Here is a 19,497-nt window from a genome sequence, read left to right on the forward strand (position 1 = left end):
TCCTGCGCTCTCCAGCCCTTCCCTCTTTATAACACGCCCATGCGTACTATTGCTCTCTCCAGTTGCACTAAATATAGGAGAGTTGAAAATAGCGCTGGGTGTGGAACAACAAATAAGAGGTGAATCGAGATGTTGTCACAAAACGGCATTTTAATGCGAGATAAGAAAATCATAAACCTAAAAGACAGCGAGTGACAGATGTATGGGAACATATGCAAAGTAAGTGCCATCAGAAACCATGGACGCGTTGGTTTTTTTAAATGGCTTAAACTGAAAAACAGTGATTCTGAATGAATGATAACATTGAATCATTATTATAAGTCCTGTAAGGCAATATAGAGGATTAGCCATATTGTTGACTCTTAACTTACCAAACAACAAACCTAAAATGATTCTTTTTATCGACCTCTTTACACGCTTTACAGTGGGAACTAACCCCATTAAAACCTAAAACAGATTTCATCTGTTGAATTTAATTGAAAATTGAGCTAGGAGTGATGATATTTCATAGAAGCACCTGTTTGTTATCTCATTCTCTTGCGATAATTCATATATTGCCTTTACGCGTCATTGCTAATGAACAATTAATGCATTAACATAACTCTGCATTACCTCAATAATAAAATGTGATGGCATCCTTATAAAACAATCTAAAAAACATTGATTGGTCCAGTTTTCATTGTGTATCCACACAACGTTAATAAAACGTTTTTAGCACTTACCTTGAAGTGTAGTGACGTCCGTGCGATTTTCAGCACCACGTCGCGTGGACAGCACCACAGAGCCGAGCGTCAATAAGTTCAGCGAGTCACTTACTTGTTGAATAACTGTTCAACTACAACTCTTCAACACTTTTTTCTGTTCCTTGACAAGCCTAAATTGTTCCAACCCATGTCTTTATTTAACAATCTTGTTAAAATAACTGTACCAGTATTAATGATCATTTCAGTTTAGTTAATTTTGTATGGTGACGCAACTCGTTTACTGAATTTGTTCATTGACCACTTAAATGACGAAGTCAGCTACTGCAAGTTGGATGAATTCAAAAAGCTTCATTAAAACAACTTAACTGTGGAACATTTGCATACCTTTTAGAAATCTTTTTCTATTGGGAAAACATAATGTCTTTTTTATTAAAAAGGCTGTGGACAGTATTTTCCACTGCACCACTTTTCGAAGCCAGAAAAAACATTTCCAAGAACCCAACTACTGCACACAAGACTGAATCCGTGGCCAATGCGGTACATTCACACAAAGTTGTGTTATTCTACATTTGTCTCCACGGGTAGTTCCTGGTCCTCCGTTTCTTGAAGCCACATTTCATTCTCCCCCAGGATGTGAGTCTATTAAAAGCAAAGCGATTGTTTTCATCCCTTTTTCCTTGGATGACTTAAGTAGAATGGTCTCAGCTCCTGGGGGAAAGGCAGGCGCCACTTTGGAGATCAATGGGGAAGGAAGCACTGGCACGAAGACCACATTTTCCCACACCCCGATCCCCCTCGAAAGTGAGTCATTATTTTAAAGGTCACAGAGAGCATGTGGGCATCTGGATGGGCATGTGGGTGGATACAAGGACGTGCAGATGTGTTCCTGATGAGGGGTTGGTTCACCAAATGAGAAAACACGGGTCAATGGGGGGCTGACTTTTGGGTTTAATTGAACCTCATGCGTTGCCTTCAACACTAAACCAACAGAGGATCAGAACCTATACTCAACTTCGACCCCTGACAATGAATAATTACTGGCCACTGCTGATGAAACAGCATCCCATTGTATCTGTGACGTAGGTGATCTGACGGAGATAGAAATGGTGGATCTCTGGCCCGATAACCAAGAGCCGTAAAAGCACCAGATGGGAAGACCAAGCTGCCACAAAGAACAAAGAGATGGAAAAAAAGAATGTTTTCCATAATGTCAGCCAAACAGCACTATTCACTGTGATTTTGGGGCTTTAATTACTGTGTTTCTCCCGCATTGCGTCAAAGGGGCCAGAAATAGGACTATTTTGCGTGCAATTAAACGCAGCGAATTGAAGGGGGTTAGGTCCAAATGAGGACCCTCGAATGTCTTGATAGGATGATTATTATGGGTGAAAAAAGGTCTAGGGGTCAAACACATAAAGGCACGTACATACCCATCCTGCTGGGCGCATAAGGCCGTATTTGTGTGACATCATATTTATTGTATCACCAGTTTTTAAATATAGCCTGAGACAACAATCTAACAGTGATAACAGCTTACAGGTGTTCCAAAGCCTGTCAGCTGCTGTCAAAGTCTGCCAAACGCTCATGAATAAATTACATATCCACAACAATGCAATTTTTGCAACCCACCCGTTTCCAAAAAAATGGAGGTGGAAGAGGACTTTTTCAAAGGAGTCCGTTCCTAGGTCCTAATCTCTAGCAAGCACAGCGCACCAGTCTAATCCAAGCATGTGTTGGAAGGCTGGGGTCTCTAGGCTGTATCCTTTCATGTGTTTGATGCTTATACTAGCAGCCCCGCAGGCGGCTGTTGGCTCACTCTTAAACTCCATTAGGGAGTAAAGGTCACTCTTTGGGAGCCTTCTGACGCTGAGCGAGGAACTTGTACTTCACTCTTTGATAACACGCCCGTGCACGCTATCTCGGCAAGAAGGTAATGTTTTACCTAGACGGCAGATGAAAGGTCATGGGAAGTGGCATCAACATTGCATTCCCCAGCTCTTGACACGTTTATTCTTGAAACTTGTTGGCGATCATGGTGGAGCTAGCGTTTTACCCAGCCGTGGCGCTCATTTATTTTTTCGGGGTGTTTCAGGCCAGCAAGGAGGCCCGCGTGGAGCTTCCCGACAGCGCTTCGGTCAATGTGTTCTGCTTGTTTGTACTGATCCAGCCGCTGTGTTTGATAATAGGAGGATACACCGGGATGACCACGTATTTGATTTCTGCGCTGGTTTCCTACAACTTCCTGCCTTGGAAAGAGTCACCAGATGGACGGCAGGAGGATAAAGATAAAAAGAAGAAGAGGAAGACTAATTAAGACACTGTTAATTAAGGCTGGAAAAATACTTCAAACAACAGCTTTGCGTGGGAGGGAACAAAGTGCAAATGTGAACAGAAGTGCTGGATCTCAAAAGCGTCTTATGAGATCGCTCTACGTCTTTATAGAATGGAAGGATGGTTCATATTCTCCAAAGAAAAGGCGTAACATTCTTCACAGTGATGTGTGTCTGAAAATCATGTTCAGTAGGATGTCCCAGGTTCTTGTCAGTTCAACCTTTACAACCTCGACGAATCTCATCATAAGGACATACAGAAAGAAGATATCCATATGCACAGCCTAGTTGATCGACAGCTGTGGATCAATGAAATGACTGCGTCTTAAATGTCACCTTCAGTCTATAGACACTGCAATTTTTCCACCCCTATTCTGAGCTAAATATATTAATCACACTATATGCTATATATCACTTTTGTTCATATATGAAACGTGACAGATTGTTGCAGTATAAATACAGTATATGTGCTTTGAGGATCTGTATAAAATCAGTTTGTTTTTTGTTTTTATTGTCTATGAATCTTGGAATGTGCCAGAAACAACTAGATTAGCCTGATCTGTTTGGGATTGTAAACTGAATTAAAAGAATGAATTGGATTATCTATATATTGCTGTTGGAATTATTTCCTCAAAGGGGTCTGTCCATATGGGCAGCGAGTGTTTGGTTTGGATGGGAGTTTAGACGTCCGCCCATCCCTCATGCTGCCAATCACAGCAGTGTTGGCATCCTGGCACAATAAACTTCAATTTCGGTTTCATGGGAAGGAAAGATTTTATTCTCTAGCCATCGCACATTATTTATCCTTTACTTTCTAAAAGCGATTCTGCAAAAGCTTTGACAAAGCTGAAAAGGTATTAACATGGCATAGCAGGAATGATCCAATGCACCCGCATAAATTGTCTGATATATTATATTTTACATTATTACAATTTTTTGATACTGTCAGAAGCACTAGCGAGAACGGACAACTGAAGACATTTTTTGTCATGTGATGCAAGTCTGACGGGAAGGATTGGTTGATGTTTTTCCAGCACAATGCGCTGCCTTTACTGTAACTTAGTTTATTTTATCAATATAATGCAGGACAAAACCATACAGACATAAAGAATTCAATTAGACAGAGAACACCATCACTGGCTTTGTTGTATGCAGTACAGTAGTTAAAATCTGTCCCATAAACAAGACAATAACAGACAATAACAGCTCCCTCTGAGTTGCGGGATGTTTGTAAATTAAGATCTTAACATTAAACAGGCGGTAATAAGGTATTAAGCTCGTTTACATTATTTATACAAAGGCATTTAATGCATTGTCTTGTTAGACTTAATACTGCTGTAATCGGAACATCGTTTATTCCGGTTGAACGATATGGAAGTCAAAAACCCGGAAATGTGAAAAGGCCCAGTGAGTGGACTGCGAAGTGGACTTCACAGGGTGATCCGACAAAGAGAGATTACAACCCAAAGGCAGCGAACATGTTTAGTTCGAAGGCACTGCAGACAGTGTATGGAATAGAGTAACATCGAGACATCACTTCGCCGGAAGTGGAAAGGGAAAATCACCCATCTGCCATTGCGCGCCGAGTTAATGTATGCCTTTAGTAGCCTACATTGTGAAAGTTTATTTAATTATTGTTAATTATATAAACTACTGTGGTTTGCTTCATTTAAATAAGTTGTTTAACTTTGTGTAGCAATGTTATTATAAAGGCTACACACTTGAGATGCTGAATGTATTTATTTGAATTTACAGTATATTGTATTGTGCAATTAATAAAGGATTCATCCATTTTGTTATTATTATACAAACTCATGTAAAAGTGGTAAGAAGGAGCAGATCTTTTTATAATATTAAGTTATTTAATGAGACCGACTTGACCCTGGATTAAGAACACATCTTCACATGGTTGACCAAATTAAAATGTATTTTTTTATTGCATAACAGTAGAGTTTCAAACAATCAAAGCTGCATCAGTCAAATAATGAATACAAGCATGAACACAAAATTCTATTGATTAGATACATATTGCGTGTAAAGATGATGCATATTTCTTTTCAATTTAAAAGTAAATTTCTTTGTCAGCGTTGAAGGGCATTCCGATTTTTTGTCCACTTTTTGTCCACTTCAGCGGATATCCCGAGCTCAGGTAGTAGGGAGCAGTGAACACTGCGTAGGAACCCTATATAATGGAACACAGTCTTTTTTATCCCACTTTTTCATTATTTGAACTTTCTTAATTGCAGTTTAATTTGATGCATTGCCATTGGAATAGCTTGCTTTATCAATTTTAAAATATATTTAAATCGTTGAACAGTGTTGGGTGTAACTAGTTACTGTATTTTAATTACTTTTCCCTTGAAAAAGTAAAGTAAGGGATTACTCATATGTTTTCTGTAATTTAATTACAGTTACTTTTGATGTACTTAAACTAAATACTTTGTGAAATATATGCGTGTGCAATAGTGTAATTGACATCAAAATTCGAAGTCTTACTTTAAAATCTGTGCTCACATTTGTATTACTTTGGTCAGTTAATAATATTATTTATTTGAATTAATTAAATAAGCCATTTCTTGTCTATCCTTGAATCACTTAACTAATCAAGGTCGATGTAGGATATAGAAAGTAATTAGTAATGAGTAACTAAATACTTTTTGGACAGAGTAATTTGGACAGTACTCTTATTACACTATTGAATATGTAATGAGTAACTAGTAATTAATTACTTTTTCAGAGTAACTTACCCAAAACTGTCGTTGAATTAAAGCGTTGTTTACTGACTGCAATTGCAAAAACATTTTGGACTGTTAAGTTCACATAGCTGGTAAATGTTATTAGGCTATGACTACACATGATAGGGCTTGGGAATCTACGTCATTGTGCATTGCATTCTGGGCGGTCCCCGCCATGTTTTGGAAACGCTCAGCAGCATACGATGAAAGCAAATCGAAATCACCAGAGTTAAATATGACTAAATTTACATTAAAACAAATTAAGAGCTGCTTGCGCTTGCACTTGCACAAAGAATAAATGGGCTTATATTTGAATTCAAATATATTGAATTGGAGCACTCCTTGTTAATTCAAAGGAGTGCTCCATTGTGGACACGGAGTGATCGCAAAGAGCTACATCACAAAACAATAACATTTCGAAACGTATATATTCAAGCGGATTTAGGAATTATGAAGTTGTAATAATAAATACAAATGACAAAGTCACATTTGACAAAGTTATTTATTTTCATTAAATTGAACTTTCACCATTGAGTTGTTTCTAAGCCACAAAGCCGAACATTGCGCTTCTTTTCGTTTCCCCCTCCGGTCCTGACAGAAGATATGGCAGTTCATAACACAGCAAGCGTTCTACATTCTAATGTGTTTTAAACTGTATAATCTCAATTTAAACATCCACCTCCACTATTTCCAAGTCTCTACAGTGTCGATGTCCCCAAGTTACGGGATGCTTTGCGCTGCTGACGTCACGTTCCCTTAATCTGTCAGGGTTTTTTATTAAGCTTTAGAAATACAAATACAATAAGGCATTTCAAAATTAAATAAGAGGTTCTGAGAAAAACAGGGCACATATGAAATATACTAAATTAAGAACAGAACAAACAAAAGAGCGGAGAAAAATACAAAGAGAAAATGAATAAAACAAATAAAGATAAGAAAACAATAAATAACTACAAAACATCGGGTCTTCAAGTAGTTCAAATTCTTCAACCAATCTAAACAATTTTCTTCCAAATTTCGATTTAATTGTCCTTAAAGTTTACATTAAATCCGAAATAATGTTTTAAAGGGTTGATTAAACGCTGTTTCATGCCTTCTGACATCTTATAACTGTTAAACGTGCTTTCTTCTAATGCTTGACATGTGCAACTTGTCAAAAAACAAGTTGGACGTATCATGCAATATGTCTGTGCTCGAGTCACTCGAGTCCACAACTTTTCTAAGTCCCTTATTGGGCAATTCTCCCCCGGAAACACGCCCAAGGCAAGGCGAAAGAAAAAGCTCGTCCACGCGTCAAGCGATAGGAAGACCCGCTTGCAATCATAAACCGCACGCGGTAAGTGAAACTAAATCAAATGTCTGCGTTTTGTTGGAAAACAGTGCATACACTTATAGCGAATCAATGGGATGATGTATTGTGTGTTCGTAACGGTCCAGTCCACCGTTCTAATCATATCCGAATCTCACCCTACCTCTTATAATTCTGTCCCTTTTCCTCTCAGTCTCCCTCTCTGATTGGTCCACTTAAACCAAAATTGGTCTCTCTAGCTTCCAGCTTGTTTTCGGTAGCGAAGTCTCTTGCAAACGGAGTAAAAGCAGGTCATAAGCGAGCACGCAGAGTGGAGACAACGGCCTCCCGCAGTGCACTCAGTGAGCTCTTGCCTCTCCACACCCACTGATCGCAGAGCAGCCACGGCACCGTCCTCCATCTCTCCCACACAATCTCTCACTTATCACCCCTCAGCAGACTCGTCGGAAAGCAGCGGTGGCCACCGTGAGCACGAGGAGCGAAGACTGTCGCGGCCACCCGGCTCGAGAGGCTCAGATACGCGGCCAAAGGAACGCCGCCGCCAAAAAACGGCAGATGTGTCTCGGCAAGATACACGGAGATGAATGAGGGGTTTGTGCTAATGCTTGTGTAACGTGTCCCTCGAAGCATAGTAAGCATTTCATGCGAAGTCTAATAGTCCTACACTATGCAGTTCAAGACAGTGATGTCCCTTATGACAGTAATTGACATGTCCAGAAGAACTCAACGGCAATAACACAAAAAACTTTAAGTGGCCCAAACTTAACTTCCGGTACACCTCCATAAAGAATCAATAACTGTTGAGTTTTAATGAATATTAACATTATACACAATCAAATATTAATATTAATCAATATTTAAATATAAATTAAATATAAAATGAATTGTTATATCATAACAAAATACAGACTGGAAGTTAACTTCGGGCCAGGCATGTGCGCCCAATAAAAACAATCAAACAAAACGATGAAGAATGTACTTACCCACGCTTATAAAAAGTAAAGTAAAAAGGGACTCGAGCTGTCGAGCTCCTAAATGACAAAAAAAGTAGTTTGTAACGGTCGGTGGAGTCCATCATTTTTGATTAAACAAATGCTTAAAATATTGAAAGTGTTATGGTCTGCTCATATCGTGCTGTTTGTCATTTTGGTTCTCAATAACTTGAATCCCCATTCACCTCAATTAGCTTAATGGAATAAAACGACCATACATTTTTTATTAGAAGTCATAAGGGTTTGGACTGACATGAGGGTGAACTATTCTTTTAAATTGAAGATGAAATAACATGAGAGAGAGAGTGAGAGAGAGCGATGGATGGAGAGAGAAAGGATCAGACAGAGGATAGCAAATAGTCTAGAGGAGCGTGAGCTGTATTGTCACAATCACATGTTGATGCCAGTCGTCCATCATCTCCCCACAGTCCTCCCGAATAACAGATGACAAGCACACCCACGCTAGTTAATGACCACGATTTACACACAGAACGAAGATGTATGACTGCCGTTTAAATCGCACTGGTCTTTCCGCAACGCTCCATCAACTTTTGTGAGAACAGACTTCAGCCTCTGATGTTTTTACAGTCAATTACAGATTTTGTTGTTGTTTTTTGTTACGAATTGTTTCTGCAGGTCTAAAGTTTCTGCATTTTCACAGTCATCCGACAGGAAAAGAAAGCATGATCAATACCAGCTAGAAATGTCCCACTCAAGACCTTTTGTCACCATTAGTCAGGAAAGTATCAGTTTTCTGTTGGGAATAACGGCTCAAGGGTTTTCCATGTTGTATAATTTGTATTATCTGTCGTAAACACATCAAATTCATACTTCACCCAAAAACATACAATATGTTTTTTTTCCTTGGAGTCCCAAGAGGCTTATTTTAGGACAACTCAGATTTTTTACATTGTGACATTCTCATGGCAAATCCATAGCAGTCAGAACGTTCTTACAGTACCATTTTCTAAACGGGTGAAAAATTCTAACAGTCTTCATTCATCAAGTATGTGAAACGTTATCTTTTCCATCAAAACCATGACAAAATTCCTTTTTTGTAGTGTGTTTTGGGCATCGTTCCAATAGGAGTAATAGATAACACCCCACCAAAATAATTCATCACATACCAGTAAACACCATTATAGTTTCAATTATTCTGTTGTGTTTTGGGTGGGGTTCTATTGGGGTCTTAAACAAAAAAATCGTAGTAAACACAAATCGAATTAAAGCTGCAAGCAGCCTTTAAGCGGGTTTCGAGTATTTATGCCAGTCAATGGAGCAGTGCATCCACGAACAGTGTAAGGGGTCAGACCCCAACGAACCCACGACGGATCAAACTCCCACCAACACAGAAAAATTATAGAAATTATCAGTATCAGCTCAAAGAAGCGTTGCATGCTTACACACTCATGACTAGCTGTTTTCTCTCAATCAAACAACAAAATAAACTAATTCAAAGTTGGTTGGTGTCAGGTAATGGTATCATAAAATACTGCCTGCAGGCATAGCCTTTATCCCCTAGCAGGATTCCATCATAGTCACCTATATAATAGAAAAATGCAGTTCTGTTAGGCCCAAAATTAGTAATCCAGTTAGTTTGTAAAGTCTATTTGACTTGCCACGTCCAAATAATGTGCATAACTCTCCGATACTTGAGTCGTGAACAGAGCCTGGCCATTTCGCCACCAGATTTATAATGTGGAACATAGTCACACACCATCTAAGAGATGTGTTGTATAATTGAATACATTCCCTTGAATAATTATCAAACTAAATGTTATGAATGTTTACTGGCATGGTCATTTCATAATCTTTATGATCAATTATAATGTACCTGCAATAGAGAATTTAGAAATTGCTTAAAAAAATCAAAGAACTAGTTAGCAAAAGTCAGTTTTAAACACCATCACCGATAACTCGTGAACCGTTTGTGTGACATCAATGGATCAAGAGGCAAAGTTGTTCAGAATGAAGAGGAGGACTATTAAATGATATCATTAGTTTGTGTAACTGTCAAATGTCATGTGATACACAATTGTTTAAGATATGAGATACACGTCAATTTTGCCATTTTTACTGTTTTAGCGCCACCTAGTGTCCAAACGCTACCTCCTTTTTTTACGTGACCTCGGAGTGATGGTCTACACATATCAACTGAGCCCCATGATGATATGTTAAGCCCTTCTGGATTTATGGCCATTTTAATGTGATAGGATCTGCCCATTTTAAGTTTTGGCGTCCCTAAGCAACGGTGAAAAGAAATTTCAACTTTTTTTCAATGATTATTTACATTCACACTCCACAGAAGTCATCTGCATTGGTTTGGTTCCGATCGGTTGAAAAACCAGGAACTAGTTCGCGAAAGTAGGTTTTTGACATCATCAGCGATAACTCACGAACCGTTTGATCGACAGAAGCATGTCCAGAGGCAAAGTTGTTCAGAATGAGAAGAGCAATCTTATGATACCAATAGTTTCTGTATATGTCAAATGTCACGTGATACAGAATTGTTTATGCACTCCAAAAGCGCTATTTCGCCCCCCGGTGGCCAAATGAGTTCACATTTCTTACAGACCTTAAAGACCGTGAGACGAATAAGCCCAGCGAGTGTCGTTTTGATCGGCCTCCGTTTACCCGGTATAATGAGTGCTCACATTTAATTGACCGATGGCAGACTTGTTTTTTGAGATACGCAGAAGTCCTTTTATACAGTCAAGGTTCATGACACAAAGACACACCATACCAAATAATTAGTCGATCGGGCAAACGGTTGCTTAGTTATAGCCCTTTTCGAGTTCTTTGCTATTATAGCGCCACCTAGTGGCCAAACACCGAGTTTTTTTTATTGTGACCCCAGACTGAGGGTCTACACATATGGTCTAAGCCCCGTGAAGATATCTCAAACCGTTCTCTAGGTATAGCCATTTTAATGAAATAGGCTACTTCCGGGTTTGACGTTTTGATGCCCCCTAGCGACCCTGAATCGAAATTTCAACTTTTTTTCAATGAATATTTACATTCACACTCCACAGAATTTATCAGCGTTGGTTTGGTTCCGATCGGGCAAAAATCCAGGGACTAGTTCATTTTTTTTTTTTTTCCTAAAATGCAAATTAGCGGGAAAATTTGCATACCGGAAATGAAATCGGGGATATACGTTTTTTAGGTTTTGAGCCAATGATTACAATGATATAAAACACTTGGGTGTGCGACAAACGGTTTAGGAGTAACGAGCGTTAACGTGCGCAAACACGCTTTTCATCGCTGTAGCGCCACCTATGGGCCGATTTGGCTGGGTCACTGTATCTGAGTAGCCTGCACAGATACAACCAAATGACCAAGTGTCGAGTTTCTACGACTTACGGTTTGGGCTGGGCGACCGGTTTTATGGCGGAAAAATAATAATAATAATAAAAATCCTTACAAAAACAATAGGTTTTCAGCACTTCGTGCTCGAAACCCTAATTAAGACGGGCAGAGTACTCTTATTTTATTTGCATTATCGAAGGTCGGTATAGACATGTACACACCTTAATCGCATTACCAGCGTGTAGGAACTTTCGCGGCATTTTACGACAGGTTACACACATGCACGGCAGTGGACAGCAGTTTCGTTTAACGCCAAACAACGTGGCTTCAAGCAATAAAGCACATTTTTGGTCCGAGCGGGAAATAGTGAGATGCCAACAATTCTAGGAAATTAAAGGAACCCCAAATACTGTATGTGGTACCATGGCGAAGACTGAAAAACGGTATTTTGATACACGTCAAACGCCGTCGCTTCGGGGCGTAATGACGTATGTAATGAATCAAACTTTGTATTGTAAAATGTAAAACGGGAACGTGAAAGTTATATTCTTTTAGCAACTCATGTAAACACCATAATCGTAATATTAGCTTGCTCAGAATAAGGCAAATAATTAAATACTGACGTTAATGTAAATGTGGTCAAAGATACCAGTCATAGATCAAACCAAACGATGGGTTTCTGAAAATGTAAAAATGCAGACCGTTTTTTGTGTAGAATATACAATCGGTAAAGTACAAAAGCCATTATGGATAAAACATGAAAACCCGCAGTGTGTGTGTTCATGATGCCCCACAATTGCTCATGAATTATTGATGGCAGCGAGTCTGATTCTGTGTGGACAGATCATATCTACAGGATCATCACAGATGGGAAATAGGAAGAGATTAACTGTAATTCTGCAATAGGAAGAAAACAGGAACAATATATAGAATTAATTCCTTATACCGATACAAACAATGTAGTACAGAGTACAAGAAAATACATTTTCTTTTTGAAATGTGTTTATTTCTCTGGAGAAATGTTGGAACATTCTTAAATAAAACCTGTACAATATTTACAGTCAGATATTTTACACCTGGTTTGGTCACATGCAGAAATAAATCTGTACAAACATTTACAACGCTTGGGAGGAGTCTAGGCAATAAAAGGCACCTGTAACCAGTTGGTACACCCACTGCGTTTTACGATCTCTGGTCACCCGCCTTAAACCTGCTCCTGGAGATCGATAAAACATCTGTTAAGCTCAGGTCAGCAGTTTTACACGGACTCGAGCAGCCGAACGGCTCTGAAACGCTGCTGGCCCCGTTGACAGATTGTTTTGTCAAAGCCTTCAACTTCAGCCTTTTTTCTCCATTACTTGAATGTCTTTTCTAATCTGTTCATTAATTGCATACCTGGGTTGCCAGGTTACTAGAAAGCACCCCTTTAAAATAGATTTTATGCATTTGAAAAGCAGCGTTTCTCAGGGGCATGATGTTGCACGCGCTGAATGGAGTGTACATCTCTATGAGAGGTAAGGCTTTAGGCGTATTGCAGTGTGGTCCTGCGGTTCAGGTTGTGAGAGAGGGCATAAGGCAGCTGGGAAACATAAATTGGCAATGAAAACCTGCTTACCTTCAGCTTTGACGGGGCAAAGCCTCAGGCTAGGGCTCCAATCGTCCAGGTTAGCGCTACACTTACAAAAACATTTTTTTTTTGGAAGTACCGTGTTTGTGGTACAATTATTTTTGTACTATGCCACATTACACCGTACAACAGGGGTCTGGGAATCAGTGGTAACAGGTGTCAACTATACCCCCCGTACAGAAAAGCTTTCATTGTGACTATATACAGATGACAAGCTTAGACAGTATGTCAATGGCATGCAGCACTGACCTAGCATATGGAATATAAATGATACCTTAAGCCACAACGAATGTAAGCTCTGTCTAAATGTACCAGTAAACTACAGCGATGAAGCTGAACGGCATCAGGAAGATAAACCCCAAAAGCTTTAGATACATTTAAAGTTAAGACTGCCGAGCACCAGGAACTGCAGGCCATTGACTGGCATGGCTTTAAAAGCGTTAAGTGTTTAAGGTTGTAACTGTCCATCTCAGAAGCCGCTCTGTGAACCAATGAGCTTTCAGATACATCAGAGAGAGCAAGAGAGCTGAACGGCTGAAATTATCAGTGCGGATGACGTTGTCAAACTGCCCTTGCAAGAACATTTCACAGCTTTCAACTATACAGAGCAATCTACTTTCCCAACAACACTATAAATAAACCAAAATTGCGTAAAAAATTATATTTTCCATTTCTAAAATGAAATGAGCTAAAGACAAACAGTCTTGTAATCTCACTAATGAGGGGCACTTATTGAAGGGTATTAGAACATATGAAAAATTTCCTTTGCGTGTTGAATAATGATAACAGTATTGCATGATTATTAAAGGGACAGTTCACCCAAAAATGAAAATTCTGTCATCATTAACTCACCCTCCAGTTGTTACAAACATGTCTAACTTTCTTTGTTCTGATGAACATAGAGAAGATATTTGGAGGAATGATTGTACCCAAACAACACTTCTTGGTTACAGTTCTTAGTGAAAAGTGCCCATATACCTATATTCTTCAAGATATGTCAAAGACATTAATAAAGCGATTTTTCCTACTATGGTAGTCAATGGTGGCCCAGAAATCTCAGTTGCTACCATTCTTTTAAATATCTTTCTTAGTGTTCAACCGAACAAAGAAATGCATACAGGTTTGGAACAACTTGACGAGTAATTCATGAGAATTTTCATTTTGGGTGAACTATCCCTTTACTCCAGTGAGAATGTTGTTTGTATAGACATGTGCGTGTGATTCTTTAAACCAAAATTTGGCAACAAGTTTTCGACGGCGTATGTTCCATCTGATCTCTTTTGAAAGCCCAAAACACTGGAGCGTTACAAAGCGATGCGCGAAAAGTTCACAAAAACAAAGGTTCTTTGAAGTAGAAATTATTATGAAGTCTGATAATTATTTAATAAATTTGGCCTTTAAAGCCTGGAACTTTGAAGGAAGCGTCCAAATTGCATTTGTTTATATGAGCGCATTATTCATACGTAGTTGACAGACCAAAAGAAAACTACAAAATTGGGTCATATAGTCGTAAAGCGTCTATACGGCAATGCTCCTCCTGTAAACCCACATACAGCGTAATGAGGATAAAATACTGTTTTAATAAGGGTGCAGGACATACCGCCAGATTAAAAAAGGAGACAAATGCGTATGCTGCAATCCACAGGAATCTATTAACCTTAAGTATTAACCTAAAGAGAGAGAAAGCCCCTTACAGCATTCTTTCTCATAAATATGTATGTATGTATATGAGCTTTACAGTATGCAAATAGCTCCAGCAATTGCGTATTAAAATGGTAACTGCTGCTCCTGGAGAACCATGAGCTGGTTCAGCCACAAACCAGCCTCTCGAAATGTTCTCGAGTTCTGCTGTGAGCCTCCGGGATTGGGATACTAACAGATACCAACCAAACCAAATTACAATTTCCTCATATCCTCCTCATACAAAAACGCTGTGTAGTTTTAAACAACTGAAAGCAGCTTTGTGTCATCTCAATGCATTTGACCAAAAACCTCATGAAAATGTTGAAAATATGAATGTTCTCGCTGAACATCAAAAAAGATATTTTGCACATTTTGATAAAGTAACTCTGGAATCCCAGTACGCTTCTAACTAAACGTGAAGATGTGTACCGTGGGTCGTTCATCAGATAAACCGCATCGCTGTCAGTGGGAAATGAGAGCTTCTCTTTTACAGCTGCTGGTGCGCAAAGCTTCAACACTAGGAGATTGCCAGAGGCCACCAGAAAAGGATGTCAGATAAGAGTGATAAATACGCTTCATTAAAACAGACTGTAAATCACGGAAAGCTCGGGAAGGGTGCTCGGCGCGGCAAGATCGATGCCTTAAAAATAAACAAAGTTGCGTGTGTTCTTCCAAGACAAGCCTGCCAACGCCCACGTACCCCCATCAGGCATGCCATATTCTTCAACGCAGAGGAGGCGGCTTCCCGTTTCATTTAAAGGAGTCTCGGAAGAAAACAGTCCCTAATTTGACCTACTTTACGACTGCTGCCTGGGTTGTCAGCAGATGTTTGTAGTGAAGTGAAAGCTTTTGGTTATACGAAGGGATATAAAGGGACAGTTCACTCAAAAATGAAAATTCTGTCATCGTTTACTCACCCTCAAGTCGTTCCGAACCCGTTTTAATTTCGTCGTTCTGCTAAACACATGGAACGATATTTGAATTATTGTTTGGAAGCAAACAGTTCTGGGGCACCATTGACTTCCTGTGTCAACTGCTATGGTAGTCAATGGTGCCCCAGAACTGTTCGTTTTCCAGGTTCTTCAAAATATCGTCTTTTGTGTTCATCAGAACAAAGAAATTTATTCAGGTTCTAAACAACTTGAGGGTGAGTACACGATGACAGAATTTTCATTTAGGGGGGTAGAAGAAAATAGACTTTTTATTCATGATTTCATTCACTTTGTTCTAATAATACACAAAAGTAATAATACTTTATATTATACATATTTTACTTGATCCTCTTTTCTATACAAAGACCCGCTTCTATATGGCAGACCCCATTAACCTCAATGTGTGAAAAAGCAAGTGTGGGAAACTATTTAAATTTTGTTTTCAACTGGGTTTGGCATCAAGGGAAACTAAATGACATATTTTCATTTTTTGGTGAAGAAAAACCATGGGCCAGACATGAGCGCCATAGAATATCAAAACTGCTCCAGAATCAAAAGCTTTTGTGCAAGTTCTTCAAACCTTCCTGTATATTCAAAACACTGGGTCGTGCTATAAAACTAAAATTCTCATCTAACAATCCAGTGTTAGATTCTTAACAAAACATACTATGAATGGTCTTAAGTTACAAAGTCATCGTGGGCTTAAACATGAGGCAGCATCTAATTCTGCAGGCTTCAGGAGAACATCTTGCCAGTGTCTCAAAATTCAACAGTCCCCAGATGAGATGGGCTTATCACACACGCACTCCAAATAGCCACTCAGCAGATTCTTAATACTGCTAACACTTCTGAGAGCTTGATTCACACTTCTAAAGGATAATAAAGCTGGGATCCTGTCATGAGCAAAATCCCAGAATCGGTGAAATTTATACACCCTTAATTTAACCTGAGCTAAAGAACTTAATATTCACAGTAATGGGAAACACAGAAGAGGACGAGCTTAAAAGCAAACCAAGCTTGTCGGAGGAGGGCTGTACAAGGTGGTTAGCAGTTTTTGTCGCTGAGGAAAGTTGAAGAAAACTTGGATTGAAACCTCGTGTAGGTGCTGAAATGAGTGGAAGTTCACAGTATTGCACAACATGTTTTCGAAAAAGGATCGGGAATGCTGAAGACACAAACCTTCAAGAGTCATTATGGAATGTTCTGGATACAGTCTCGAAATGGTTGAGTTACTGGCCTAAAAATCTAAAGATCATCTGACTCTGAACATCAACAAAAACGTTTTTGTGCCACATTGTTTTAAAGTGGTCGTCCTTCATCTTGGATGCTTCAGTGTCTTTGTCACAATAAATATATTGATAAAGTCGTCACAAGGACATTGTTCACTAGACAAGAAAGTGTGCGTGCACTACAGTGCTCACATGTGTTGTGACCGAAGTAGCACCTAAAAAAAAAAGAAGCTCCTCAAACCGGTTATCACTCCTCATACGTCAGGTATACTTTACAGGTGCGTCTCATCTCCATATCACAGGTCTACATAAATCATAAACCTCTTCCTTCATGGACGAGACCGCTGACCGCAGGAGGTCAGACTCGGATCTGATGAGCTCATCGATGTCCAATTAGCAACAGGCACCAATAACGATTACTTCACACAGAGGTTCGTCACCTTCTCCTTCCCATCTTCGGATGCCAGATCTTAACCGTCATGTCACTGTGGGAGAGACAAAAAAGCAAAAAATAAAATAAGAGGTGGAGGAGAAGCACAAGGGCGATAATCAGAAAGACAGAGACGCTCAGTTGTGTGAATCTTCCGACGGCGTCAGTGTATCATCTCACGCCGATGAAATGGCACAGACATCAAAACCAAGAGTTCACAAAGAGAAGCTCACGCACGAGCCCCTGCTTCTCTCACCAATTACGCTCATGCACCTTTTATCCCAAATAAAAATCAAAACCCCGCTGTGTGAAGAAGCCTTGAGACCCTCGTGCTTGCATCTCACTGTATCTCTGATGAAAAAGATGAGATTTATATCAATCTACAATGCCAATGAATGAGTCATTAGCAGGACTGGAAGAAATTAGCAGATTTTTTGCGATTTTCAGTGCCAACTATGAAGGAATAAAGGTTTGACTTAGTTGGGAAGTTCTACATTCGTATTGATAACCCAAAATAACCAAATAAGCCTAAATATTCAAAGTTACATATATACCTAAATATACTGAAATAAATACCTTGGACGGCTGTTTACGTCATAGCAAGACTATGATCAGAACTAAATGGCATATTTCCGATCGATAATCAAACCTGACATGAACTGTACCATTACTTTGGTTTGCTTGTGTAAAATCACCTTTTTCAAGCGGCCATATTGAGTGTCGCATTCCTCCCCATTCATTGTAATGGCTGAAGCTAGGGCTGCAACAACAAATCGATAAAATCGATAAAAATAGATTACTAAAAAAGTTGTCAACGAATTTCATAATCGATTCGTTGTGTCGCGCGACGCGGAGATGTTTGATTATTAAAAAAAAAAGTGAGCGCAGAGCGGAATAGAACACACTCGGTCTCTCTCGCGCACTGATGCTAGCAGAGTTCGGCGCCTCATATACAGGGCGGAGCAAAAATAAAATAAACGAGCGGAGGAAAGATACATGGCGGAGGCAGAGAAATCCTAGCGACCCAAGTCATCCAATGTACGGGAGCATTTCACACTAAATAAACAGAAAAACTGTTAACTACAGAATATGCAAAAGCGACATGGCACGGGAGCACCACGGCAATGATCCAGCACCTGAAACGCAAACATGTTGGAGTCTTTAATGCGGAGTTCAATAGCAGGTTAAGTCATTACAGAATCATACTTTTGTTCCGTTTGAAGTGAGGAACGTAATGTCCCTGGTGCTGGTGTTTACTCGTTATCCAGCTTGACAAGTTAGCGTTAGCTGGTTAATAACAGTAGTAAAGCAGGGGTGGTATAGTTACTTTGCATTTTGCATTGCAAGAATAAAGACACGTTTTTATTCACTCGCCTTTTTTGGACCATTCATTTATCAATCTGTTGTCATGTATAGCTACACTGTAAAACTTACTTAGTAATTTTGTCTAATTTCCAGTCCAAATATCTAAAAAAATCTTAAATCAAGATTACTAGACAAGAAAATTAAGTGATGCTTAAAACTTCTGTTTGAAATTATATCTCATTAAGATTATTTTTCGTACCCCATTGGCAGATAATTTTGCTTGTTTTAAGCAAACAATCACTTAATTTGAGGTGTTTTTTCAGAAAACAAGACCTAATTTCTTATGCTTTTTCATGTGTCTAGTACATGTTTCTTGTTTCTTGATTTAAGATTTTTTTTGATTTAAGAATTCATCTACTGCAAACTAACATGATCTCAAAAAGTATGGCCCCGGTTCCACAGACAAGGCTTTGCCCAGAAATATCTTAATATATCAGTGCCATTGTTTTGTCTCGATATGCACAAAAGTAATGTATTCTTCTAAGGCATTTTTTTTAAGCGAAATAAACGGGCAATTCCAGCGTTATGGACGTGACATTTTACGTCATGGACGTGACTTAAAAACGCTCAGAGAATGAATTTGCTACAGTTATATTGAACCATCTGTTTATATTTTACTGAACCCTTGTCGATCGAGTCTAGACATCAAAAAATTTCAGTGTTAGAAACAAAAGCTATTTTAAAAAAGGGAAATAAACATGCTGTGACAAACAGGCTGTGACAAAAAAGGATACAGTTTTTGGAAGACGATAAACATGTAGTATTTCTGTCAAATAAAATGCACAATCCTGAAGTAATAACACCCAATGAATGGAGGAGGAATGTCTCCTTATAGAACATAAAATAGGTATT

General features: G+C 39.1%; 1 protein-coding gene across 1 annotated transcript in view; it reads right to left on the reverse strand.

The window, feature by feature from the left end:
- Nucleotides 1-12,363: 12,363 nt before the first annotated feature.
- kif21b (kinesin family member 21B) overlaps nucleotides 12,364-19,497 on the reverse strand; it is a 72,892-nt gene continuing 65,758 nt past the window's right edge. The window contains 1 exon segment of the mRNA XM_056734658.1: nucleotides 12,364-17,335. Coding sequence (XP_056590636.1) covers nucleotides 17,287-17,335 — 49 coding nt within the window. The 3' untranslated portion in view covers nucleotides 12,364-17,286.

The sequence above is a fragment of the Triplophysa dalaica genome, chromosome 21 (assembly GCF_015846415.1).
Source record: "Triplophysa dalaica isolate WHDGS20190420 chromosome 21, ASM1584641v1, whole genome shotgun sequence".
NCBI classification, from domain to species: domain Eukaryota; kingdom Metazoa; phylum Chordata; class Actinopteri; order Cypriniformes; family Nemacheilidae; genus Triplophysa; species Triplophysa dalaica.